Source organism: Capra hircus, chromosome 17 (assembly GCF_001704415.2).
Source record: "Capra hircus breed San Clemente chromosome 17, ASM170441v1, whole genome shotgun sequence".
Taxonomy (NCBI): Eukaryota; Metazoa; Chordata; class Mammalia; order Artiodactyla; family Bovidae; genus Capra; species Capra hircus.
This window is the reverse complement of record NC_030824.1, coordinates 65800426-65827337: the sequence shown is the minus strand read 5'-3', so window position 1 is coordinate 65827337 and position 26912 is coordinate 65800426. Positions and strand designations below refer to the sequence as shown.

At 44.3% G+C, this 26912-nt stretch overlaps 1 protein-coding gene across 2 annotated transcripts in view; it reads left to right on the top strand.

Moving 5' to 3' along the window:
- TMEM154 (transmembrane protein 154) overlaps positions 1-24150 on the top strand; it is a 51575-nt gene extending 27425 nt beyond the window's left edge. For both annotated transcript variants that reach the window (XM_018061601.1, XM_005691172.3), the window contains 4 exons: positions 5840-5867; positions 7043-7128; positions 9095-9155; positions 21564-24150. In XM_018061601.1, coding sequence (XP_017917090.1) covers positions 5840-5867; positions 7043-7128; positions 9095-9155; positions 21564-21579 — 191 coding nt within the window. In that variant the 3' untranslated portion in view covers positions 21580-24150. The remainder of the gene's footprint in view (positions 1-5839; positions 5868-7042; positions 7129-9094; positions 9156-21563) is intronic.

Below are 26912 nucleotides of genomic sequence, written 5' to 3'. Positions count from 1 at the left end.
CCAGTGGTCATGTATGGATGTGAGAGTTGGACTGTGAAGAGAGCTGAGCACCAAAGAATTGATGCTTTTGAAGTGTGGTGTTGGAGAAGACTCTTGAGAGTCCCTTGGACAGCAAGGAGATCCAACCAGTCCATCCTAAAGGAGATCAGCCCTGGGTGTTCATTGGAAGGACTTATGCTGAAGCTGAAACTCCAATACTCTGGCCACCTGATGCGAAGAGCTGATTCATTTGAAAAGACCCTGATGCTGGGCAAGATTGAAGGCAGAGGGAGAAGGGGACGACAGAGGATGGGATGGTTGGATGGCATCACTGACTCAATGGACATGAGTTTGAGTAAACTCCAGGAGTTCGTGATGGACAGGAAAGCCTGACCTGCTGCAGTCCATGGGGTCGCAAAGAGTCGGATACGACTGAGTGACTGGACTGTACTGAGCTGAACTGGTCAGTGTAATGCTTTCTGACCTTTGGAGGAGATGGTCAAGCTGGTGAAGCCGTGGGTTCGACTGGGGGCCTGGTGGCCAGGCTGGCGTCCTTGAGCCATCTCCGCAGGGAGAGGATTCTTCCGTCTGTGTTTTCTCACAGGCACTGTTTCCTCTACCATGCCACACACCCATCTGATCTTGAAAAAGCCTGGGTAAAGCATGGTTCTTAGTCCTATTGAAACTATGCTTGCTTTTAAAATGAAATTCCTAATCGGCTAAAGATGTAAATAGTAAACCATTAGTAGTAAACCAGTCTGATAGATCATTCCCTGGGTCAGTGATACACTCTGAGAAGATTCACTTCCAATGGCAGGACTTTCAAATACAAGGTTTGGGGATGGTTCTGGGTCCAAAGCCAACTTGGGTTCTTTTGGCTTATGTTGCTAAAAATGAGTCCAATTAGATTTTCAATTTGAAGCCTTTAGACATTCCAAAAATCACTCAAGAGTGATAAGATGTATATTTATATGTGCATACAAAACTCACTTTTTGTCTTTCACATCCACTAACAGGGGTCCCCTGTCTTTGAGGGCATGCCTTAGGCCTGCAGGTCCCCACACCGTCCTTGTACCAAGGGAAGCTTTAAGCTCTCGCAGAGCTGTAAATGGTCATTTTCCATTATGCCCACAGGTAGGGCAGACGTGAACTGGGAAGGAAGCACTGAAGTGCATTACCTTTCATGGCAAGGACTGATGTAATAGATTCCAAGAAAGTAGGAAATACACGTTTTTCCACTGCTTGCAATTTCGGGGTGACCTAATAACAGTGATCACGTGGGAGCTCTTTTGTAAGCCAGAGAAAAAGAAAAAGCAAACAGAGATGCCTGGATCTTTTTTTTTTTTTTCAACTTAAGGAAAGTAGGACTTCCCAGGTGGTCCAGTGGCTAAGACTCCATGCTCCCAGTGTACAGGGCTCTGGTTCGATCCCTGGTCAGGGCATGAGAGCCCCATGCTGTAACTAAGACCCAGCACAGCCAAATAAAAATAAAAACAAAAAAAAGTAGGGGAAGTAGAATTTCCTGCCCAAACCGTAGGCTACAGCTGGTCTTAGCTAACAGAGTCCTGGGGTCGGGGGAGTTTGGGGTTGACTAGTCAAATGGTCTTCCTCTAAGGCACTGAATCCAGAAAGGGATTTTTCACTGAACTTCATTTCGAGACGCTCAAGATTCAAAAGCCATTCACAAGTGAGCACTGACCTTGGACAGGGTCCACGGGTTTGTGCCGCTCCCTTCCCTAAGGCCTCCGTACCTGGTTGATGCTGTGTCTTCTGTCTGGAATTTCCTTCTTGGCTGCTTGGCAGACTGCCACCCCATTCTACAATGCGCAGTTCTAAGGTTTTTATGAAGAGCTGAGTACTCAGACCCCAGGCAGAATTAATCACCACCTCTTAACTATGTTCACACTTACTTTGCACAGTCGTGAATACTGTCATCAGCTGGTGACTTGCCTTTTTTGGGTCTCTCTTACTGGGTGATGTTCTCCTTAAGGTCCAAAAGAACCAGGAACTTGTCTTATTCATCCTGTGGAGTAGTGTGGCAGGAAGGTTATCGGGACAGATTCTGGAATACTCTGCCTAACTGGCTTTTCTATGTTCTAGTTTTATAACCTCTGGTTCAGCTTCCTCATCTGTTAAATGGGCAAAACTCAGTACCACCTCATAGAGTTGTTGGGAGAATTAAGTGGATTCACTTATGTAAAGCACTTAGAAAAAAACAGTAGGTGGCATATGGCAAGTGGAAGCTAATTATTTTTACCCCTTTATCTCCCAGAGTGCCTTCCCCAACACATTAATAGCTGCTCAATAAATGTGTATTGCAGAGATGAGCTGATGAAAGGATGTGAGAACTTTTTTTAGAGAATATATTCTCAGAGGTAAAAGTGAATTTGCACATTAGTCTTAAGACAAATTGGCACATTGTTTTTACTTTAAATGTGCCTCACCTTAAGAAAACACAAATGGAAACTTAGAATTTCAAAGCAGTTGCTTATCACCGACGTTGTAGGTCAAGAGAGCTGTATTTGAATATCTTTTACTCACCATTCCTTTAATATAGGTACAGATGGTTAACGATGAATCTCTCTTCAGACAGCTAAAAAAATTCACAAACATTGCCCACCAAAATCCACCCATTCATATTTAACATTATAATACAAGGCAGTAGAAGGAGACTATTTAAATGAACAGAATTTGATTTAAATATATTTTCTGTTTATCTTTCCAGGAAAAATAAAACTGTCATACTGGGTCAGACCAGCATGTTGCTTGGAAAGTTCTCAAAGGAACGTTTTGTGGCAGGTCAGAGAGGATGTCCTGTGCTTAGGAATAGGCTACAGCCTGATGTATTCTTCCACACCAAGAAATGTCTTGAAATTTGACAGCTGGGGAGCATTTGGCCAACAATTTTGTAAAGAATACTTCACCTGCAGGGGAACTACCCCTTTTTCTTTGGCCCTGCCTGTTCGTGTCCAGGGAAAGGGAAGGCTATGGAGTGACTCGATGTATAATGGCCCTTCTCCCCAGACTCGCAGTCCCCAGACTCGCAGGCATTAGATCTGCAGTTGTTATTATTTAATATTTATTAGGTGTCTTGATGGGCTGCCCCTCTGGGAAAGAGCTGCAGGGGATACAGCTGGCTGTAAAGCATCACTTTAAACAGGCTGTGGCTCCAGGACACCTGGCTCGGCTCACTCTCCAGAAAGACCCTCGCGTTGAGCACGGAAGCCAGATAAGCAGGATGGTCTCCTGCTGCGCTGCGGCCCCGGCCCCACCCTGCGCTGCTCCCAACGGCTGCAGCGGGAGAGTAGCTGGGCGGGGGCCCCGGGGGCCAAGGGGGCGTCCTGTCGGGGGAGGAGGTGTCCTCACCGAGGAGGACAGGGAATGGCAGGGCTGTAGGAGGCAAAATGGAATCAAGTGCAGGTGGGGGGCTGTGCGAGAGCCTGGGGGCGCACAGGGAGTAGGTGGCTGTTAATAAAGAGACGAGGCCAGGTGGAGTGGAGCGGGCAGGGCCTGATTGCAGGGGACGGGTAATTGGTCTCCCTCCCGGTTTAATGCTCTGCTCGGGGGCGCCCTCCCAGATGTTTTCGCGTTGCCATGGCGGCCGGGGCAGGGGTAATGGCCGTGGAGCAGGGGAGATGAAGCCACAGGAGGCTTTTTGCTCCTGTGTTTGAATACTGATTACAGGAGCTTCGCATTCGGTGCATCTGGAGCACTTTTGTAATGGGTTTTTAAACTTTTCCATCATCTGCACGCAGGTCTAGCTCCAGCTCACAGCGAAGCCTGCAGGCACCCAGATTAGGAAGATAAATCCACCCCCTCGAGAGTCGGGCTGTGGGGCCGTTTGTTCTGAAAGAAATTAGTAAGGGGCTATTAAGCAGGGAAAGAGGGGGAGCAGGGAGGCGGTAGTGACAAACAGGGGCATTTTTGTGGGTCACCTGTGAAGGAGGTTCGGTTGTATAGGAGCTTTATTTATAGTAAAATCCTTTAAGGAAAAGAGCCTGTAAATGTTAGATGAAAAGTGCATGTATATAAAAATAAGGTGAACATCCCTCCCTTTCCCAGTCTAAGTGTCCAGAGGAGTCCGGTGTCTGCAGGAAGCTTCAGATTCTTGCCCAAGAGTGGGAGGACACAACCTACAGCCCCTCAGAGGGAAGCAGTGATGGCGTGAAACTGGCAACCGTGCCCGGCTTCCCGGGGTTAGTGGTGCCATTAAAAGCTTGCCAACCCACAGGAAATTACAGCGGCTCCTGGCTGCCAGGAGCTCAGTTCCAGGTGTCTGCTGGTTGTGCTTCCTCGCTGGGGGCCTCCCCTCTGCCCACCAGACAAAGGAGGCCTCTGATGGCTGAGAATCAAGACCATTGGACTATTCAGTGGCTCTCTGTAAAGCCGTGTGCTTCTCAGTGGTTCTTCACATCATAAGAGGTGCAGTGGGGCTGTGCTGTCCACTCACTCGCCATCACTGCCTCGTTTCTCTGGGTGCATCTGTTCCCCTGCCAAGCAAAAGAGAGGCTGAACTGGGGCACTGGGCTCTAATTCTTGCCACATGTTCATATGGAATCTGATCCGCATCCAAGCCATTTTGCAGACTGTTACCTGATGCATCTCAATTAAAGCAACCAACAGCAAGCTTGTTGGAAGTTTCAATATTATGAGATGCTAAACCCAAACCCTGGGCACGAATTTAAACCCAGAGTTGGGTGATCCAGATGAAGACCTGTTCGTTTATTCAGTTCCTGTCAGGTGTTTGTCAGGTACAGTGCAAGCTGGATGAGGGGGGATGTCGCGATGAACAAGGCAGACATGATCCCACCCTTTGGGAGCTGTATATGGTCTAGTGGGAGAGACAGACGTGAAGAGTTAACCAGAGAACCTGATTGATGGCAGATTGTGGCAGACACTATCAAGGAGCAAAGAGAAGCTGAGCTGGCAAAAATGCGCCCTGTTTCAGACAGAGGAGATGGGGGAGGCCTCTCTGAGGAAAGCTGATGTAGTGGGGCAAAGGACTCTTGTGCCTGCCATACAGGAAGCCAGGCTCTGACAGTGGGAGTCTGCAGCGCAGGAAGGGTTTATTACAGGTTGCCCTGAAAGTGGGCAGGAGAGAAGCCTCAGATCCACTCCAGCGTGGTGGCTGAGTCTGGGGTGTTTTTAAAGGAGAAGAACAAAGAGGCTGCAATCAATCATCAACTGTGCCATTTCTTAATCATGACTTTGGGAGTCAGGATGTCTCTGGCTTATGATTCTCTGGCCAGGTTGGCCATGGCTGGGGGTCCGTGAGCTTCTCTTGTCCTGGAGAGACAACCTGAGTTTGTGCTTTAATGATGACATATTCACAACCATTTTAGTCATCGGACTCTGGTTGATTCATGTTCAGTTAGCCCAGGATTGAGGCCAGAAGGAACAAGAAAGGAAGAGAGGTTAATCAACTGGCAGGGGTCCTTGTGTCTTGGGGGGTTGGTTTCACTGAGACCAGAAGGCTGTGAGGGGAACAGCCGTACAAAGAGCCGGGGTGAGGGAAGGGTGCCGAGGGGAGCCTGGGATGGATGCACCACATCCTACTCTGTGACAAGGGGACAGGGTCACGGAGTCCAGTTTGCTGTGTCACAAGGAGATGAGAGAGCAGTTGTGTAAATGCTCTCAGAGGATCACTAGATCTAAAAGAATGATTTCACACAGACGGGCCCTCATTTCAAAATGGCCATCTGCCCTCGATTGACATAGACGTTAACTATAGCCCCTTTCAAAACGTAATCTCTTGGAAGTCATTTCCCTGCTTTGTAGAGGAGATTTCAGCTGATGTGGAAATAAAGAGTTGTTACACATACTGAACAGTAACATGACTTTTATATTTACTGTCTTTTAGATGAACTGGGAAGTGAAAACGTGAAAGTGTAAGTCCCCCCCGCCCCGCCCCCAGCCCTTGTCCAGTTCAGCTTTGGGGTGGACCAGGATGTTGGTGGAGGAGGGTGGGGGTGGTGAGCAGATCAAAGGGCCAGATTTACAAGAGTTCTGGTTTGACAGCCCCGGCAGGGCCCTCCTGCTTCCCTAACCCCAAGAGAATGTGCCGGAGTCCCCACACCTCACCACAGGACAGGGGATCTGACGGGGGAGAAGGTCCTCTGTTCAGAAAAGAACGCTTTTCTGACCGCCATCAATTCCAAATGCATCGGTGACTGAGTATTCTGACCCTGGGTATATTTCAAGGACATCAGTTCATTTATTCTGATTAAAAAATATATCACCAGGGAAGAGATGTTGGTTGGTATTAAAGGAGGGGAACCCTAGTAGAAACCCAGAGTTTGTATGGTGAGAAGAAGATCCTGGTGGGGAGTGGGGCAGGAGGGGAATGGAGGTGGCAGGAGGGGATGGGGAGAGAGGATTCTGCCTGGAGGAGTGGCCTGGGGCGCTGTCACCCGCGTCTCTGCCTCCCACCACACGCCCCTGTGCTTGTTTTGACCCTAGGCTGGCCTCCTCTGCAGGGGGGCAGCGAGTGGATCAGAGCAGGTGGGCCCCTCCCCCAATCCTACCTACATTAACTGGGGCCTCTTCCCTCCCCCAGGAGAGCTGAGCCCCAGCCAGGAAGGGCCCTGGATTTCTGAGCATAAGGGCTCCATTTCTTCTAGGCAGGAAAGCCTGGAAATGGAAGGGCGAGGTGGTGAAGGCGGCCGGTCCATCAGCCTCCTGACCTGGAGCGCTGATCAAAAACCCCCAACAACGGGGAAGTGAAACTGAGCAAGGCTAAAATGCTAAATGTGGCAGCTCCCTGGAGGAGCCTCAGACTCATCTCAGTGCCTTCGGGGGGGAGCCAGCTCTCCTGGGCGTCCTCTCAGCCCATCATCAGTAATGGACGAAGGTTTATTTTCGTTTTTGCTTTTTTTCCTGTTACAGTTTGGTCCTCTTGAATAGAGCAAATGCCTAGATTACCCTGGCGTATAAGACGTTGAATCAAGTTCAGCTTCCTCACAGCCAACAGCCCAGGCTGTCCTCAAACAAAATTTAGCACATCACGAAACATGTTGGGTTTGTCTTTTGTTTTTCCAACAAGCACTTGACTTTCTCTCTCTAGCCCTATTTTTGAGGAAGACACACCCTCTGTGATGGAAATAGAAATGGAAGAGCTTGATAAGTGGATGAACAGCATGAATCGAAACGGTACGTGGTGTGGAATACAGAAGGTGGTTTTCTCTGTGCTCTGGTAAGAGGAGGCTGCTCCCTCTTCATAACTGTGAGGTTGGATCCTGGGTGGGGCCCTGTGAGCCCACCTGCCTTACTTCCGGCACATGCTGGGAGTTAGCTGGGGCCTGACCATCCTTAAATACATAGTTTTATTACCGCATCAGTTGTTGCCACTCCAGTGGAGTTTTTCAAGAAGAAAACGGACTGTTTTTTTTTCAAGTGAGGAAATCTCTTGAGACCAAACTCTGGAAAAAGTGAGCATCCGGCATTACCCAAAATATGATAGAATTTAGACATCTGTGATTTTAATGTGTGTTTAGATGTAAAACTTAATCACATATAGTTTACATAGATCTGCCCTATAGGGACTAGCCATCTATGTCTATTTAACTTGGAATTTTAAAAACTAAGTAAAAGTTTAAACCTTCATACCTTAGTCAATCCAGCCACCTGTGGCCAATGGCTATTATATTAGACTGTGCAAATCTAGAGCACTCCCTTCGTTGTAGAAAGTGCTATTGGACTGTGCTAGCAGGGATAGTAATATGAATGTCCCATTTTAACTTAATTTCCAGTGGATATCTGACGGTAATTGTAGGATACGTTCCTTGCTGGTGGGGGTTTAGTGCTGAATCATGTCTGACTCTTCCAACTCCATGGACTGTAGCCCACCAGGCTCCTCTGTGCGTGGGATTTCCCAGGCAAGAATACTGGAGTCATGGCCATTTCCTTTGCCAGGAGATCTTCCAGACCCAGGGATCGAACCCCGGTCTCCTGCATTACAGGCAGATTCTTCACCGACTGAGCCACCAGGGAAGCCCATACGTTCCTTACTTTTCATTAAATCAATATTTGGACTTAAAAATGATGACAGCTGGGTTTTTTTCTATTTTTAATTTCTCTAAAAAAATCAATAAATTATCTTAATGCTCATGTTAAATTAATACAATCCACTATTTATATTATCATACCACTTTTTAAAAAAAAACATTTATCTTAAAAAAAAAAAACAAACCTGGGGGATTTATCAGATTCAACAATCGACAATGGAGTTCTCAAAAACCAGGTACTTGTTATCGGAATTTTTGTACCAGAGGCTCATCAAGGTGAACATTCCAAAAGATGAAAACTACTTAACTAACATGGACAATTTTGAGGAAGAATGGCTTGGTAAAGCATTTGAGGATAGGGGTGAGTCACTGAGATAATCCTTAGAGTAGTTTCCTTTTGTGGCTTTTAGTTTATAAAAGTAATGTACATACACAGCAGAATTTGGAAAATGCAAAAAAAAAAAAGATAGAAGAAAAAATTTCCACCACCCAGAGATAATCTCAATATTTTGGTGTATTTCCTTTTTTGTGGCTGAGATAATTGCAATACTAGTCATGGTCCTGTTAAAATCACTAAAACCATTTCCATTTGACAATTAAAGAAGAGAGTTGTTTTGACGCGTCGGTGATAGATCGAGCAGGTTTCCCTCCCTTGAAAACAGCAGGCGTGTAACGGGAGGAAATTCTGATGGCTTTAAGAAGGTCAGTTGTTCCCCACTTTACCTGCTTCTTGCTCCTGACTGAACTCATTCTGCAGCCACCGCAGAACCTCGGTGAAGCTGTTTTATTCCAGCGTCTACCCTGAACTGTGCAGATTCTAGTCTTTGGAGCCCCTGGGGGGTTGTTCGGCAGCTGAACAACCAAGCAGTGATGAATTGTGCCCTTTTCCGCTGAGGCCAGAGACATGCTGAAGTCTTGCATCTGCCCCATTAGTGCTTTTTCCATTTCAAGAGCCTTGCCATGATTAATCTTTTAACCTCTGAAATTCCCTGGTGAGGCTATTTCTGCACAAGTAACAGATCAGAGAGATATGATGTTCAACTGCATGAGTCTTGTGGATAAAAAGTAGAATTTCAGTGACTAATAATGAGCCTGGTTTTCTTCTGTCCTAGCCGACTATGAATGTTTACCTACTTTAGAGGAAGAAAAGGAACCAAACCACAACAACCCAAGGTATTTCTTGTTTCTACCACATGTGTGAGTGGGGGAGGGGGGTTGGAGGCCACAGCTGAGGACTTTCACTCACCTTCTCTGTGCCTATAAATTTTATGTGACCATTTTCATGGGCGTACATTGGTGTCTTGTGGAGAAATGGAAGTGTGAGTTTTATCTTTAGAAATAAATTAGTACTTGTTTTCTTGGCCTTCTAAAGAGACACTGTTGAGTAGGCATCTGCTTTAGTCCTAAAAGTTTCTGGTTATAGCAAACTGTAGGTTTGTTTATCTTGGATGAATAGATGTTTGGTCAAGAAAGCAGATGGAGGTGACAATCTCCACAGGATAACTGAACAAGAGTGAGTAAAAATGAACATATAACAAACAAAAGAAAAGAAAACCCGACTTAGTTTGGATTGTTCTTAGTGTCAGTGGCTCAGTCATGTCCAACTCTTTGTGACCCCACAGACTGTAGTCCCCCGGGCACCTCTCTCCTTGGGATTCTCCAGGTAAGAATACTGGATGCTACTGCTAAGTCGCTTCAGTTGTGTCCGACTCTGTGTGACCCCATAGGCAGCAGCCCACCAGGCTCCCCTGTCCCTGGGATTCTCCAGGCAAGAATACTGGAGTGGGTCGCCATTTCCTTCTCCAATGCATGAAAGTGAAAAGTGAAAGTGAAGTCGCTCAGTCGTGTCCGACTGTTCGCGACCCCATGCACTACAGCCCACCAGGCTCCTCCGTCCATGGGATTTTCCAGGCAAGAGTGCTGGAGTGGGGTGCCATTGCCTTCTCCAGTGGGTTGCTATTCCCTCCTTCAAGGGATCTTCCCGGCCGAGGGATCAAACCCATGTCTCCCACATTGCGGGAGGATTCTTTACCCTCTGAGCCACCAGGGGAGAGAAATTAAATGAGAATTTTAAAACTTCAATACTGTGGCCACCTGATGCGAAGAACTGACTCACTGGCAAAGACCCTGATGCTGGGAAAGATTGAAGGCGGGAGGAGAAGGGGACGACAGAGGATGAGATGGTTGGATGGCATCACCGACTCAATGGACATGAGTTTAAGTAAACTCCCGGTGCTGGTGATGGACTGGGCGTGCTGCAGTCCATGGTGTCACGCAGAGTCAGACAAGACTGGGCGACTGAGCTGAACTGAGCTGAACAAAAGCCCATATTCTGTGCTACCACTAGGTGGCTCTGCTCGATAGATAATTTTAGTGCACCAAGGCAGGCGTGTTCTTCAGCCCTCCACAAATTTCTCTTTTGTGAGGATAGAAATGATCACGTTTGGGTGTTTTTGCTCAGAGAATTCTCAGTCAGGACTTGGGACGTGCTGGTAGGAAATAGGATTGATGGTTCAGCAAGTCAGGGACTTGCTCTGTAGAGCATGGCTGTGATTTGGTGGGGCAGGGGCGCTGAATTGTTGATGGGGTGACTAAGATGAGCAGTGAGCGGGGAACTTGACTGAGCGCGTAACTGAGATGTCAGACTTCCATAAGAATAAATTTTCAAAGCAGTGTAAATACCCACCCCGTCTCCCTCCAGGTCAACCAGAGGGCCTACCCTAGTCACCATAATTGGGTCCAGAGTGTAGTCACCTTTCATAAGCAGTTCCCGAAACCAGCAGGTCGCAGGGAAAGACTGGTTACTAGACAGTGATTGAGGCAGTCAGATGTTTGTCTGGCTTGTTCTGCTTCTTCCGCTAAACCTTGCCTGGGAAGTCAGGCCACCACCGTCTTAGTCTTAGTGAGTCAAAGCTCCGCTCTGATGCAGAACCTACATCTTGTTGTAGATGTTATTGTTACCTCTGTAGGTGCTTGCATATTAAAACTCATCACTGGTCCAGGAAAGAGTTTATCCTGTTTAAATGAGTTATCAGACATTAACGAGCAGATAAAAGAAAATATGCTAGTGAGACTTCACAAAGCCCATTACCAAGAAATATTTTCCTTGCATTTTTACCTAAAATGGACATCTATGTGTGTCCAGTATAGGGCTCAGATCACCATTAAACCCCTGTAAGTATCTTATTATTGAATCTCTGATGGGCACCCTCTAAAGATGTGAAATGCCATTGGTTTTTATATACCTGCCTCTTGTTCTCTGAAATTATTGGCAACAGAAGAGACTTAGAAATTGTATGATGGTAAAAGCTGTTTAGAAGTAACACTTCTTTGAAACATTGAGAGGCTGGTCTCTGAAATGAGTTCTACCACATTTCACCTGTAAAGCAAAAAGCTTTAACCTATTTGGAGAGCTGGTTTATACTCAATTATTGTTTTTAAAGGGAATGTCTGCATTCCTCTGTTGGTCCAGAGCTTTCTGTTTTAATTCACAAGACAGCTCTCAGCCCATCACTTCATTCTTTCTTGATGAAGCCAGGACCAGAGTTATAGAACTGAAAGTGGCAAGTCCCGTCTTTGGTGTTGGAGACACTGTCTGATTACTCCAAAGGGTATCTTGATATTGCAAAGCAAATTTAGTTGTTATTCACTAAAATCCATAAGAGTACAAAGCACTTAGAACAAACCTTGGTACAAGATTAGCTCTTAGTTAGTTGTTCTTAATTATTATTAAAAAGTTAGAATTGATGTACATAAACTCATTGCCTTTTGGGTTAACGAGCCTGTGTCCCAAGGCCGAGGCTCGTCTACTACCTGAAGCATCATTTTTGCCCCTGGGGACTTCTTTTTGGAGCTTTCTAATCCTGAGAAATCATGAATTTATTTAATCCCCTAGGAATGATCTGGAGACTAAGTTCCCCATCCACGTTCAGCATAGGTTCCATTCATGTTGATGATTTCAGAATAGCCATCTTAGAAGTTTGGAGGGTCTGAAAGGGTGCCTATTTTGGATTATCTCATAGTTTGTATAATCTTTCTTTTCCATCATGATTTTATTTACATCTCTCTTTTTTAAATTGTCCTCATTATATTGATAATTGATGAAACATTTATTTGGAATATCTAATCCAGAACAGAAAGAAGGTCCTTTTTTTCTCTGACACGTTGTGAATCATTAGAGATATAGGTAGCAACTGCATTGATCTTTGGACTTAGATCAGACGGCTGGTTTGAAGACCTGATCTGGATGCTCATTTGTTCTTTGTACTAAGACAAGTCACCTGAATTTTGTAAGGTTCGATCTTCTTATCTTGAAAAACGGATATAATGCCACCTGTCCTCCTAGTTTCACAGTATCTTAAGAGAGAAAAAAACATTTTGGAAGTTTCAAAGCACCATGCAAATGAAATGATTTCTTTCATGCTCTGGTAATAGTTCTCTCCATCTCTTCCAGTCAGCTTTTTTTTTTTTTTTAAATCTTCTATTTTGAGCAAATTTAGGTTCCCAGCAAAATCGAACAGAAGTACAGAGAAATCCCATACACCCTGGTCGCCACATACACAGCCCTCCCCACTGTTGACACCCTCGGCAGGGTGCGACCTTTCTTACAGTTAGCCTCTTTTGACACACCATTACCTCCAAAGTTCCCCAGTGGTTTCTTCCTTTACCATCTAAGCAATATGCAAGTGATTCTACTGCTTCAGAAAATGCAGTTCAATTCAGTTCAGTTGCTCAGTCATGTCCGACTCTTTGCGACCCCATGGACCGCAGCACGCCAGGCCTCCCTGTCCATCACCAACTCCTGGAGTTTACCCAAACTCATGTCCATTGAGTCAGTGATGCCATCCAACCATCTCATTCTCTGTGGTCCCCTTCTTCTCCTGCCCTCAATCTTTCCCAGAATTAGGGTCTTTTCTAATGAGTCAGTTCTCCACATCAAGTGACCAAAGTATTGGAGTTTCAACTTTAGCATCAGTCCTTCCAATGAACACCCAGGACTGATCTCCTTTAGGATGGACTGGTTGGATCTCCTTGCAGTTCAAGGGACTCCCAAGAGTATTCTCCAACACCACAGTTCTAAAGCATCAATTTTTTGGTGTTCAGCTTTCTTTATAGTCCAACTCTCACATCCATACATGACTACTGGAAAAACCATAGCCTTGACTAGACGGACCTTTGTTGACAAAGTAATGTCTCTGCTTTTTAATATGCTATCTAGGACTGAGTGAATTTACTTTCACTTTTCACTTTCATGCATTGGAGAAGGAAATGGCAACCCACTCCAGTGTTCTTGCCTGGAGAATCCCACAGACGGGGGAGCCTGGTGGGCTGCCATCTATGGGGTTGCAGAGTTAAACACAACTGAAGTGACTTAGCAGGTTGGTCATAACTTTCCATCCAAGGAGTAAGTGTCTTTTCATTTCATGGCTGCAATCACCATCTGCAGTGATTTTGGAGCCCCCCAAAATAAAGTCTGACACTGTTTCCCCATCTATTTCCCATGAAGTGATGGGACCAGATGCCATGATCTTCGTTTTCTGAACGTTGAACTTTAAGCCAACTTTTTCACTCTCCTCTTTCACCTTCTTCGAGAGGCTCTTTAGTCCTTCTTCATTTCCTGCCATAAGGGTGGTGTCATCTGCACATCTGAGGTTATTGATATTCCTCCCGGCAGTCTTGATTCTAGCTTGTGCGTCTTGCAGCCCAGCGTGTCTCATGCTGTCCTCTGCAGTAAGTCCCCCATGTAAGAACAAGTTCCATGCCAAGAGTGCGTTCACAGTCCAGTTTGTGTTCATAAGTCCAACAAGTTAGCCTAGATACCCAACTAACCCAATCACCTATCTACCGCTGCTTTTGTGTTTGCTTCTGGACATCCTCAGCCTGACATAAAGACCCTGTACCACCGTACTCTATACGGTGCTGTACAGTAAAGTGCACAATAGCACAGCCTCTTATAGGGGTTGCACATACCTGACAGTATGCACTAGATATGTGAGCTAACTTATGTGATTAGACATTTGAATGTGTGCTCGCATCTTTGAAAGCTGCATCTTGAAGCTTTGTATGTCGGGGATTTGTTGTGTATAGAAATCACTGGAGACTGAAGTGAATGGAAAGCACACTTTTCCATCCTGCTTAGATTAGCAGGAGGATGAGCAACTAAGACTTCTGGAGTTCGTTTACTTGATGCTAGGGAGACACCCCGACACAGAGCCTCTGTGATCCATCAAGTCCACTGATCTCCTGGGGAAAGTTGCTGATCTGCCCACCATCCTACAGTTCACGCACTACACTGTGCGTTAAAGACTTCAACCCTTCAACCGCCTCTTGTTTGGGTCCATAATCTCAGGTCTTTCGGAGCTTTTCCTGTTACTTTGCCTTGTCCTCACTGAGTGGACATTTTCTTTAAGCTGTGGAGTCTAAAATTTCACACAGGATTTTGGTAAGGGCCAGAGATGTACAAAGTATAATGGGAATTTTGCAGTATGGTTTTCATGTTTTCAAAACAATCAGTGGGTGAAGACAGCAAAGGAATTGTGGGGGAGGGAGGATTCTAGCTCCTTATTCCCACCTTAGCATGCTCTCCTAGAGTTCATACTTGTTATGTGCCAGGCCACGTACGAGGAAGTGGGAACAGCGTCAGTGCAACAGTGTCCAAGGGGTGGGCAGGGCAGGGCAGAGGTCTGCGCTGGAGTTGAAGAGAGTTGCATCACTGACATTGTTCAGCCTTGCCAGTGCATGGTACAAACACAAACAGATCCACTGAGTTGGTTTCCTTACTGTTTAAACTCTCTGTAAAGAATTCACTCCCTTATTGTCTACCCCATCCTTACCATGCTTTTTTGAATACCTCTGGATAGTGGCAAAAGCAAGATAGAATTCCTTTCATCCTGGTGCTTTCAGTCTGGGCAGCCTCTTGCTTGTTTCTGAGGCCTTTGTAACCAGACAATTTCCTGAAAGCTTGGTGTTTCTGTCTCTGTAAGCGTAAGTGAACGATCACAGAGAAGGAACTGCAAATATTAGCCAAGTGCCTGTCGTCTTTCCCTTTCTGCCTGTTGGCCACAGTGATGATGTTACGCTGAGTAACAGCACTGGGAAAGATTAGGGGGAAATTAGATTTGGTTTCATCCAAGCAGATTTATAATTTTGAAAGTACAATAATAACAAAATAATGAGACATTTATTCTAGATGTCAGATGCCTAGGTACTACCCCCTAGGAAATTAACCAAGTCAGAGAGGGTAAGTAACAATATTCTGGTTTTGAAATAATTCTGTTATTCATTTTATGATTCATGTCTGAGCTCAATAATGTTGTAAAAATGTTTCACTGCAGTATTTCTCAGGAAAATCCAGGTTAGCTTAATAGAGAATTTTTTTTAACTTTTCCTGTTTCGTCCCTTCTCTTTGTTTTTCTTTCTTTCTTTTTTTTTTTTTTTGAGAAAATACAATCATGGATGTAGTTTTTCACGATATATTTATTGAGCGCCTAATATTTACCTGGCACAGTCCACATCATGCCAAGACAGCCAGCTAAAAATGAAATAATCCATTTGAATAAACCTGGAATGTAAAGAGGTTAAGCAATTTGTCCAAGTTTACGCAGCAAGTTTATGATGATGCTCTATCTAGAGGAGACTTTCTTTGAAAATCACATTTTCATTTTCTTTGATTAGTTAAAAGAGATATTCCAAAAATGAAAAGACAAATTAGAGTTTTTTTGGTTTTTTTTTAAAGAACCCTCAGCAGCCAGAAAGCCAGCCACCACGAGACTGATAATGAAAGTCTTTGGTGGCCAACAAATCCGTCGTGCAGTGCAGTCATTGACAAGACTGCACCATGAATTGCAAGAAAGCAGCAGTTCTGTGTGAACTCTCTTGGGCTCTCCACTGCCGTAAATCTCTGTGGCCACTTCCAATTACTTTATGGGTTTCTTTCCTCTTTTTCTCTCTAGTCCCAAAAGTCATTTAAAAGTCAACAAGTATTAAACATTAAGTATATTAAGTGCCAACTGATTTCCCTCAAATCCAAGCTAAGTATCATGAGGGGTACAAAGTAGCAGTTTATAATCCTGCAGTATGCTAACTTCAAATGAGATGGCTAACCTGCCTGTGTGTGTGTGTGCGTCTTACACGTGTGTGTGGTGGGTGAGAGGAGATGTACTAAATTCAATCAACCACAGCCTTGCTTGAACAGCGGCCCAGACTGTGTCTACACTGTGGGCATGATCTATATGTCTTGGCCCAGTTCTAGGTCTGGCTCTGATGTCAGCCAGATGCGTGTCTCTGTAATTCTACCCGGGCCAGGCCTCTTACGGGAAGGAGAAGGGACGTGCTACTGATGAAAAGGAAGAGAGCATGAGCTAACTGTTGCATGATTCCATGCTAAATTGAACTCTGCTGCTGCTGCTGCTGCTGCTAAGTCGCTTCAGTCGTGTCCGAAAATTGAACTCTGGACGCCCTCAAAACCGAATGAGAGAGCATCATAACTAGAGAAAGGTGTAGCATAGGTTTATTGCATCTTGGGAGATAGAACACTGGCTGCTGTCAGAAAGAGGGACTGTTACAAGATAAACTGGTCAGAAGGGCAGAGATGGCTTAACAGATCCTGACTGCAACAGAAGGACGGTTAGGAAACGAGGTGTCAGAATTGCGCTTCCTCCTTTGACGTTCCATTAAATGCTTTCTTAAAAATCACCAGATGATGCTTCTAATCAATTCAATTGGTTTTTAGAGTTTGGAGGCCTGTTACCGTACAGCTTTGGGGAAAGCTGTCTCACATTCTTAAAATACCCATCTCCGAGAAAAATCACTCACTCATGCCGCTGTCACAGATAAGTGACTAGAACCATACGAATTACCATCAAGGCAAGCAATAGAGGTTTGAAGCAGGATCACTGGTTTTGTTTGTTGCAATTCCGTGGCAGTCTGCCAAGATATTTTTAACAGGGAACTCTAGGATTTGCCAGAACTGAAAACGCCTGGGCTGATTCGATCATTTCACCGAGATGATAAATAGCCACAGAAACAGCAGGGAACGCATTTAAAGGAATGAGCAGGAGAGAGAATAATGCCTCCAGGCTCGGGGGTGGGTGGGGGCCAGGTCCAGGCTGCTGACGCGCTGACAGGATGGATGGCCTTCACACACCTGCAGCAATCCTGCGTGAGAGTTGTGACCCTAGGAATGACCTGATGCCCCGCAGCTGAAGCAACGCATATCCCCGCTGGGACTGTCTCTGGTGTGGCGTGCCTGGAACGCTGTCACAGTGCCCAGATCCTTAAGCACGTAAGCTCCACATGTAAATATCATGCATGGAATCTCGTGCTCTCTGATGCTTTAAGTGAATGGGTTCTGGTTGGTAGACAGTCTCACATGCTAAGTCTTCCTGATCCTTGTAGAGTATTCTAAACAAACCACACTGAAGTACATTCTCTTCAGAAATTGCAAGTTGGGGGGCTTCCCTCAGTGGTAAAGAACCTGCTTGTCAACGCAGGAGACACAGGTTCGAATCCTGGTCTGGGAAGACTCCACGTGCCGCAAAGCAACTACATCAGTGTGCCGCAGCTCCTGAGCCTGTACTCTGGAGCTTGTGAGCCGTGGCGACTCACCCTGAGTGCCGCAACTGCGGAAACCCTTTGCCCTATGGCCCATGCTCTGCAACAAGACTAGCCACTGCAACGAGAGGCCCATGCACTGCAGCCGGAGAGTAGCCCCTGCTCGCCGTGGTTAGAGAAACCCCCCCAGCAATGAAGGCCAGCAAAACCCAAAGTCAAATAAGTAAATAAGATAAAATTATTTTTTCAAAAAAGAAATTGAGTTTGTTTTGGAAGATAGTTTCTTAAAGCCTTTGGATATGTGAAACACCGTTCAAGGTCAGGTTTGATGGACAAACATTCACTAGTGTAGAATCTTCACCATCAGAACATAGGTTCCTGTGTCTGGAGGTCAGGCCCGTGGTATTGAGGTTTACCTACATGTCCTCATTGATTTTTTTCCAATACCCTGCTAAGGTACATGGTATTATTAGTATGTTTTGCAGACGAGATGAGCTCAGAAAATTTGAGCTGAGGAACGTTTGCTTGCCCAAGGTCACACAGCCAAGGAAGTGGCTGAGCCCTGATTCAAGCTCTGGTCACCTGACCCTGTGCTCAAAAAGCCCCTGTGAGCATTGGCTTAACCAGGAAAGAGGCCCAAGAAGAGGAATCCCCTGCAAAAGCTTAATCAAAAGATGTATGGGGTACTAGAAAAAGAAAGTGTTCAGATTTTTATGGAGGAACATAAAAGATTTAAACAAATAGAGACATACTGTGTCTGAACGAAAGACTCAACATTAAAAAAATCTACATGTAGAGTCAACTTAGTGTCTTAAAGAGCCCAATGGGCATTTCATCTGGAAGGATACTTGGGCACAAATAGCCAGGGTAATTCTAAAAGAAGAAAAAAGAACAATCCTGTATAGGTGGGTGGAATTGCAGGGAAAATGTGCAATAATTAAAACTGTGTACACTCAGAGCTAAATAAGAAGTTTTAGTGGAATCAGTTCAGTTCAGTCGCTCAGTCGTGTCCGACTCTTTGCGACCCCATGAATCGCAGCACGCCAGGCCTCCCTGTCCACCACCAACTCCCGGAGTTCACTCAGACTCACGTCCATCGAGTCAGTGATGCCATCCAGCCATCTCATCCTCTGTCGTCCCCTTCTCCTCCTGCCCCAATCCCTCCCAGCATCAGAGTCTTTTCCAATGAGTCAACCCTTCGCATGAGGTGGCCAAAGTACCGGAGTTTCAGCTTTAGCATCATTCCTTCCAAAGAAATCCCAGGGCTGATCTCCTTCAGAATGGACTGGTTGGATCTCCTTGCAGTCCAAGGGACTCTCAAGAGTCTTCTCCAACACCACAGTTCAAAAGCATCAATTCTTCAGTGCTCAGCTTTCTTCACAGGAATAGAGTATTCAAAACAGCCTCAAGTATATGTAAACATTTAATATACTCTAAAAGTAGCAAATCGTAGCAAGTGGAGTATTTGATAACCAGTCTTAAGACAACTGACTAACATTTGGAGAGAAAATTTAGAACTCACACTTTAGATTAAAATAGACTCCAGATAAGTTTAAATGTGAAAAAGAAAGGAAAAATTCAGAAAAATTATAGATAAATATTATTATAATTGTTAAGTGAGGGCTGGCTGAAAAGTCAGAAACTGTACCAGAAAGGAATGGACGTAACTACATTAAAAAAAAACATGAATAAATGTGTCAAAATTGCAAAAACAGAATTTAACATACTTAAAATTTCCTGGCTCTTTGAATGACATTACTTTAAGATAAACAGATATGCTCGATGCTCTTTGTTTCTGTAGCCAGTCTTTTTAAAAATCATAAAGATTACTTTTTAAAAGTTTTTTAAAAGCACAATAAATAAAAGTAGCAGGAAAAAGCCCAACTAGGGAAAAGCGTGTGCAGTGTGTGTGATGAAGAAAAATGACTGCTATTGCTAATACCTAAATCAGTAGGAAGGCAATTGTCCCGTATGAGCAAAGAATGGTGATAAGCAATCTGGCAGAAAAAGTTAAAATTACCAACACGGCCTTGAAAAAATCTTTAGTCTTCCTAGTAACACAAAAAAACAACACAAGAGGACATTGAGGTAAATATTATACTAAGTTTACAAAAACTGAAAATAATAATATTAGAGAGAATGTTGGGGAAAGGATAGTTCCCGAAAGGAAAGTGTCAGGAGAAGGTAAATTTTTAGGGAAGGGGGTTGACAGTGGACTGTTTAAGCTTTAAAACTGCATACCTTTAATCTAGAAATTCCTCTTAGATATTTATGCAAGGCTAACAACTGGAAGCATGCACAGATGTAGCAATTTTTATAATAAATGAAAACTAAAAATTGGAAATAGCTTGGATGTTTAACAATAAGGATATGCCTAATTTTTTTTTAATCAAGTGTGCTCTGTAGTCGCTATAAGATATGGAAAGAGGTCTATAGATACATGAGACTGAAAAAAGCAGATTATATTTCAATATGCATAATATGATTCCACTTTTGTATAAGAATATGTATATCATTATCACAGAAAAATATTTTGAAACTTAAACACCAAAACGTTAATTGTGGTGAGATTGTTAGTACTTTTATATTGTTTATTTGTATTTTCTAATTTCAACAATGACTATGGATTGGTTTTATAGTAATATGTTAGTTCTAATAATATAATTAATTTCAAAAATCACTTTTCTTGTAACTGCTGGACACAGATCAGTCATGTGGACAAAAGAGGGATTGTGCCCCTTGCTGTACAGCCTTGTGTTTTGGTCTGCCTAGGGTAGCTGAAATGTCAAGATAAGGCGCAAAAGAAAAACATGCAATCCAGAGACTTATGCTCGGTAGAGATGAACTCCTGGATCTTAGAAATATTATCTTGCTACCACCCAATTTCCAAGAAATGAGGCCTCCTTGCCTAATTTAAGAGGTGTGCAGGGTGACTTGTGAAATGGGTTGTTACGTCTGCTCTTCAGATAAAGAATGTCTTCATTTTCAATCAGGTTTCCGTGAAATAAGTTTTGCTACAGAAGTTGTCTTTTTCCCCACATCCACCTTCCCCCTTCTTTCCGCTCGATCAGCCCTCCCGGTCACAAGCTTCTTCCCCGCCTTCACTGCACAGACGCAGACACAAGTAGGCATGTCTCCCCTCCCCTTTCTTGGTTGGCTCTGTGTATTTTCCATCTATCTGTCGTCTATCAAGTTGCTCCACTGACCTTTTGGAAACACCTGGTGAGCACTGCACAGGTGAGCACTGCAGTAGGAGTCTGGGGAGCACGATCATTCGCAGCCTCCCACGCCTCTGAGCAAAGGTAACACTGAGTCCTGATGGTCATTATTCAGACACAGGTCACTTTAAGTAGAGACGTGCTAGAATTTGGTTGAAGGGACACAAAAGTTAAAAAAAGAAGGGGGTGAGGAGGTCGAATGGTCTGCTTTCCAGGAGACTTGGGTGGAAGCGTGGTCTCACTGGGAAAGGGCCTCTCAGCCAGACATATGTCCAAGGTAGCCACGTTAGAAACACAGGCAGAAACGGCCACGTGCAGATACCACGTCCATAGCTTACGCCTGCTCACACCCAAGACGCCTGGTGATTGAATTCTAAATGGCACCAAGAAGGCCCCTCCAGATCCTCTGTGGATGTGAGCAAAACGGGCTTTTGAAACCATGCCAGGACCACAAGCTCTGAGAGAAATGAACACATGGAAATTTTTTTTCTAAAGGAAGAAAAAGGCATTTTGGCATCTATTCATAGAAATGGGATTAGATTTAATTAAAGGGGGAACCCCAGCTCCATCTGGTTCTCTCTGTGTCAGCCCTGGGGAGGGATATTTCTGCAAGAGCTAGGGATTATGTCTTGGCTTTTCTAGATTTCCTCCTCAGGGTTCAAATATAAAATCCAAACCGACCTTTGTTTGGGAAATTGTAATCTGGACACTTGGCTCCCTGACTGTTTATACTCTCTTGAGTCACCTCCATAGCTGAGTGACCAGCTCTCAGGAACTTCTTGGAAATATACTGTTGTTCTCTTTTTCACAGTGACAATGAATCCTGAAACTGAATGGTGCTAATGCTTTCCAAGAGAAGCAGCCCCAGAGGAAGCCCGCTGGGCCTGCCAACAGAGGATGAAGGGGATCCGAATTTAATTAACTTCAAATCAGTGTAAACACAAGAACCTTTTGCTGTTGCTTCCAACGCCCACTCTTCCGACGCCCAGCGCATCACCTTTACTTGGAAGAATGCTTGATTGAGAAGTGCTGGGCAAAGGCTGGATGCCATCCATTGCTGAGGGTGGTGGAGCCACGAGGTGCAGTCAGCGCTCATCACGGGGTGTTCCCTCCGCTCAGCCGACCTCTGGGGACTGGACCACCACTCTGGCCATGTTGAGTCCCTGTTACCTTTCTGCTTCATTCCTTCGAATACAAAACTGGAAACTGTCTTTATCTCTGGTTTCCTTCTGGGTCACCTTGGGTCACCTTAAGACCTAAATAGCTGGATAGTTTCTTCTGATTAGTCAAGTCCTCTGATAGGTCAGTTACGTTCAGCAGGAACTTTGCTCAAGATGAGTTATGTCATGGAAAAGACAGCAAACAAAGCAAGTATTTCAATGTGTACGCCATCCCAGGGGGGTGGTAAGCTTGTTCCTGCCTGCCGTGAGACACAGTGTGAGATACACAGTCAAAGGGATGCTGTTTGGTGATGTGTGGACCGTAAGTTGGCCAGGTGACAGAGAAATGGGAATTTTCCATGAGAGATCGACTGTCTTCCTTCTCAGCTAGAATCAGCTGCTTATTTCCACTTCCCCATGGCTCTTCCTTGTCCTCGCCCCACCTCCCTGGCGTGTGATGTGTGGGTAGATGGGAGCAGCTGGGCCTCTTCTGTCACCTTCTGTATCCCGGAGATCTTTAAGGTCACCTGGAACAAACAGAACGGCATGAGGCTGTCTCTGTGCAGGTGGTGGGGACCTCTGCTTGCACTCAGGACCTCTCCTGCCCTCGGGACAGGTCTGGTGTGCTCAACACCACTCCCCAGGAGGCCAACACCCATCCGTCAGAGATGACATTCTACGTGATATTTGTTGACATCCTCCTGCTAGAAATGACGGCGCAAAATCAGAGGGGCCTATTTATCACTCCCACTCATGTAAAATCAATCTCCATTTAATCCTTAATTTTCCAATTCTGACCTTTAAAGCAATCTAGCAAATTAGGACTCCTCAGCTCTTCCACAGCACCCAGTATTTTATTCCAGGAAAGAAACAAAGAGTGAAAATGGTCTTTTACTCCCCACCCATAAACTGAGGCGGGGTGGGGTGGGGTGGTTGAGGGTCACCAAACATTTGCTGCTGAATTTGGGGTCTTGTGTTTGAAAGGCTACCATAAGGCGTGACACAAACTGCCCTCCCTTTTTCCAGAATCCCTTACCTTCTGAACTCTGCCCACAATTTTAAAAGCAGAGTTCCAGGCTAAGGAGATCTTTCCGCGCCACTGAAAAATTGAACTATCTGGCTGTGTTTAACAACTTATGCCGTCCTGGGACTGTGCGGAACTTTGGCCAAAAAACAGTCTTCACGGTACAGAACCACGACAGATCTGTCTGTGGGATTCTTTTTAGCACATCCTAATATGGCATTTTTGTTTTGCATATTTTCTAAAGTCTTTTTCTGATGTGAATCATTTTTTAAAGTCTTTATTGAATTTGTTAAAATATTGCTTCTGTTTTATGCTTCTGGTTGGGGGGAATGGTTGGCCAAGAGGCATGTGAAATCTTAGTTCCCAACCAGGGATCAAACCTGCAACCCCTGTGTTGGAAGGCAAAGTCTTAACCGCTGGACTGCCAAGGAAGTCCCCTGTTTTGCATATTCGTATTCAACTTGTGGCCCACAGCAACTCAGATATTTATGCTAGAATTGCCATTATACCAAATCGTCATTTCTGCCTGTTTCATTTCTTTGTTTCTCATCAACATTTTGACTCTCTGAAGAGTCTCTCCTCTCTCTAGCTAGCTGTGTTAAGATTTTTGCTGAATGCTTAGGTAGGCAAACATCACCCAACCCTATCAAATAATGGACGTTAGCAGTTCAGAGAAGGACGGGGGTTCTTGGAATCTCACTTGATGAAGTAATATTTCATAATATGGTAAAAATATTCTTATTCAGTATGTGAAATTACTTCAAATTCCAGAAGAAGCCAGCTTCAGCAATATGTCATTGAATTTATATCTGAAAAATGTACTAACCCCTCTAATAGCACTATGTGCAAAGCACTTTTAAAAATATAGTTTATTCTGGCAAGATGTATGACATTAGTATGGGTCAGAACAGCCAAGGGTCGCCTCTAGTGCTCTGTATATTTTATTTACTATCCAATCAAAAGGCATAGGTTATGGTCCTTCTGAGAACTGTTTTTTAACCCAAACTAAATTTTTATGTTTTAGATTATTGTTAATAAAAATCTTAATAACTTGCCCTAATTGGGTGGCCAATCAGAGCATAATGTAGCTTTAGAATATTTTCAAGATGTTTACATGTTATTGCCATTTTGAACGTGTTAAGCAAGTTAGGTTAACAACGCTGCCTCGTTGAACTCCTCAGGAAACTTGTGGTAATAAACGTGTGAAAACCTCAGTCTAAATTCAGTGACGTGACTCCTTTCTCTGGGAAGGTCATTGTTATCCACACACTGAGCACGCAGCTCACGTCAGACTTGACATCCAAGAGGTGATGGGCACCTCTCATCACCCTCACAGCTCTGACAATGTAGAGGACACTTTAAAAAATACATCTGTCTCGTTGCTTGTTTTGGTTGTTTAAACTCTGTTTTCACCATCTCTGGGAGAAGGCCCTTACGTTGAGCAGACATGAAATGTACACATTAGTTTCAGCTCTATCAGAATCATACAAATTCTGAATATAGTGGAGTGAGAAGATGTGGCTTCACGCTGGGAAGACGGCTGAAATCCTCACTGTGAGGAAAACATTGGCATTTTCTACTGAAGTACATAATGCTGCTTTTTCACACTCAGGATGGAATCTGGGTTTTCCATTTAGATCTACGATAAGCAATCCAGAGGATCTTCGTAGGCTATATTTTTTCTGTCTTACGATAACCAGAAGATCATGGTATATTAATGTGGCATAGAAGTAATCAAATTGGTTGTTAATAATTACATAACGCCACTAACCAATTGCCTGAATGATTTGTTTTTTTTGAACAGCTCTTTGACACTGTCTTTGACACTGTCTTGTCTGACACCCTAATTTTACTTTCCTCTTAGTCCTTTTGGGGGTGGTTATTTTTAGATATCTGGTGGGAGGTTTCCGGTTTGTTTTGGTTTTTGTCCTTTTCTAAATAATATATCATGTTCATGAGATAGCAATACATACAAGTATATAAAACAAACATTTTTAATCAACTCAACAGATGCTCTAAGCCCCTTTTGAAATTATATTTTAAGAAGTTAAATTCTTAAAGCAAAGTGTTAACACTCACATGAAGGCTTTAATCTCATTGTTCTACAAGATTAGAAATATGTGTTGAACTATTTATGACAAGCGAAGGTGGATGGGGCCCCTTACCAGTTGGACCCCAGGTGGAGAAGGCTCAGTTAATCATCCCCCTTCGTTCCCATCACATTATTATCACCGGCCTTTGTTGTCTGCCTGCTAAGTTGCTTCAGTCGTGTCCAACTCTTTGCAACCCCATGGACTGTAGCCCACCAGGCTCCTGTGTCCATGGGATTCTCCAGGCAGAAATACTGGAGTGGGTTGCCATTTCCTCCTCCAGAAGATCTTCCCGACCCAGGGATCAAACCCATGTCTCCTGTGTTTCCTGCGTTGCAGGCGGATTCTTTACCCCCTGAGCCACCTGGGAAGCCAAGTTATAGGTAAATAACTGGACTCTTTTACAAAAAGCCTATTTACATTTTTTACTTCTTTGGTCTGCGTGGACTCAGTTAATAGTCTCTAGATACTGCAAACAGTAAGCGCTGTCTTTTCCAGTGTGAAGACCAGTAGAGATTGATCTCTGTATTCCTCTGACCTAGGTGAAATCCCTGAAATTACAAATAACAGAGGAATGTGGGAAAACTGCATGTTTAATAAGTGTCAGTTTTCAGAAAGAGCAGGAATGGTAGTGATTCAACAAGTTAAAAAACAATATGATAGACTAGCAATAATTACGGAGAAGGCAATGGCACCCCACTCCAGTACTCTTGCCTGGAAAATCCCATGGACGGAGGAGCCTGGTGGGCTGCAGTCCATGGGGTCGCGAAGAGTCGGACATGACTGAGCGACTTCACTTTCACTTTTCACTTTCATGCATTGGAGAAGGAAATGGCAACCCACTCCAGTGTTCTTGCCTGGAGAATCCCAGGGATGGGGGAGCCTGGAGGGCTGCAGTCTATGGGGTCGTACAGAGTCAGACATGACTGATGAGACTTAGCAGCAGCAGCAGCAGCAATAATTAATATATGTGTATCCTGCTTTTAAAATTAAAAATAAGATTAATGTAAAAAAATTCTGTTGGATGCTCTCACAAGCCGTGTAAAGTATTTTCTCAAGAGGTCAGTAAGATCATCATATATCATATTTATCAGTTGGCATTTGTCCCAGCAATGTGTAAGTTCTACCTTGTAAGCCTCATATAAGAAATGGACCCATTACTACTGAACAGAACTGATTTGCAAAGCTATCAAAGTTTTACAACTGATTGAGGGTTTCAGGCTTTTTCTCCCACTTTGCATGCTGAGAAAGAGGCATAATTCACCTCTTTACACTTAGTCATCAACATTTTAGTAAATATCTCATTGTAAATAAATGTTTATTCTCAATATTGGTATACATTAATTATATAAAAATTAATGTAGAAAATATTCTTTCATTCTATCTTCTTGTGCTTTTCAATTAAATTTAGAAATACTTCTCAGTATATCACTGCTAAATGAGCAATTTGGATTATACACATGTATGTACTTACTTATTTTTATCAGAAACTATGCAGCTGAAGGTAGAATATACATACATATTTAACCATGTATATGTTAAATACGCATCCACAGCAGACCGTGGAAGAGGGCTCGTGTTCCCGGCGCGGGGCACGTCCCCTGACTTCTGTCAGAGCTGACGGGCCAGCTGAGGGAGGTGGCAGGTCACCTGCGTCTCTGCCCAGATCAAGAGTGGCGACGTGAGGAGTGGACAGGGTAGGGCCCAGAAATAAATGAAGATGCTTCTCCTGGAAAGGAAGAAATATACTTTTCCTAGTTTCCTTAAACGCTGGTGTGTTTGTTTAAGTGAGACTCTTGGTTCCTGTAAGAAGATGTCCCACTCAGAGCAAGAAGCATACGGACTCCGGATCCAAACTGGGGAGAAGCAGGAAGACAGGCAGGTGT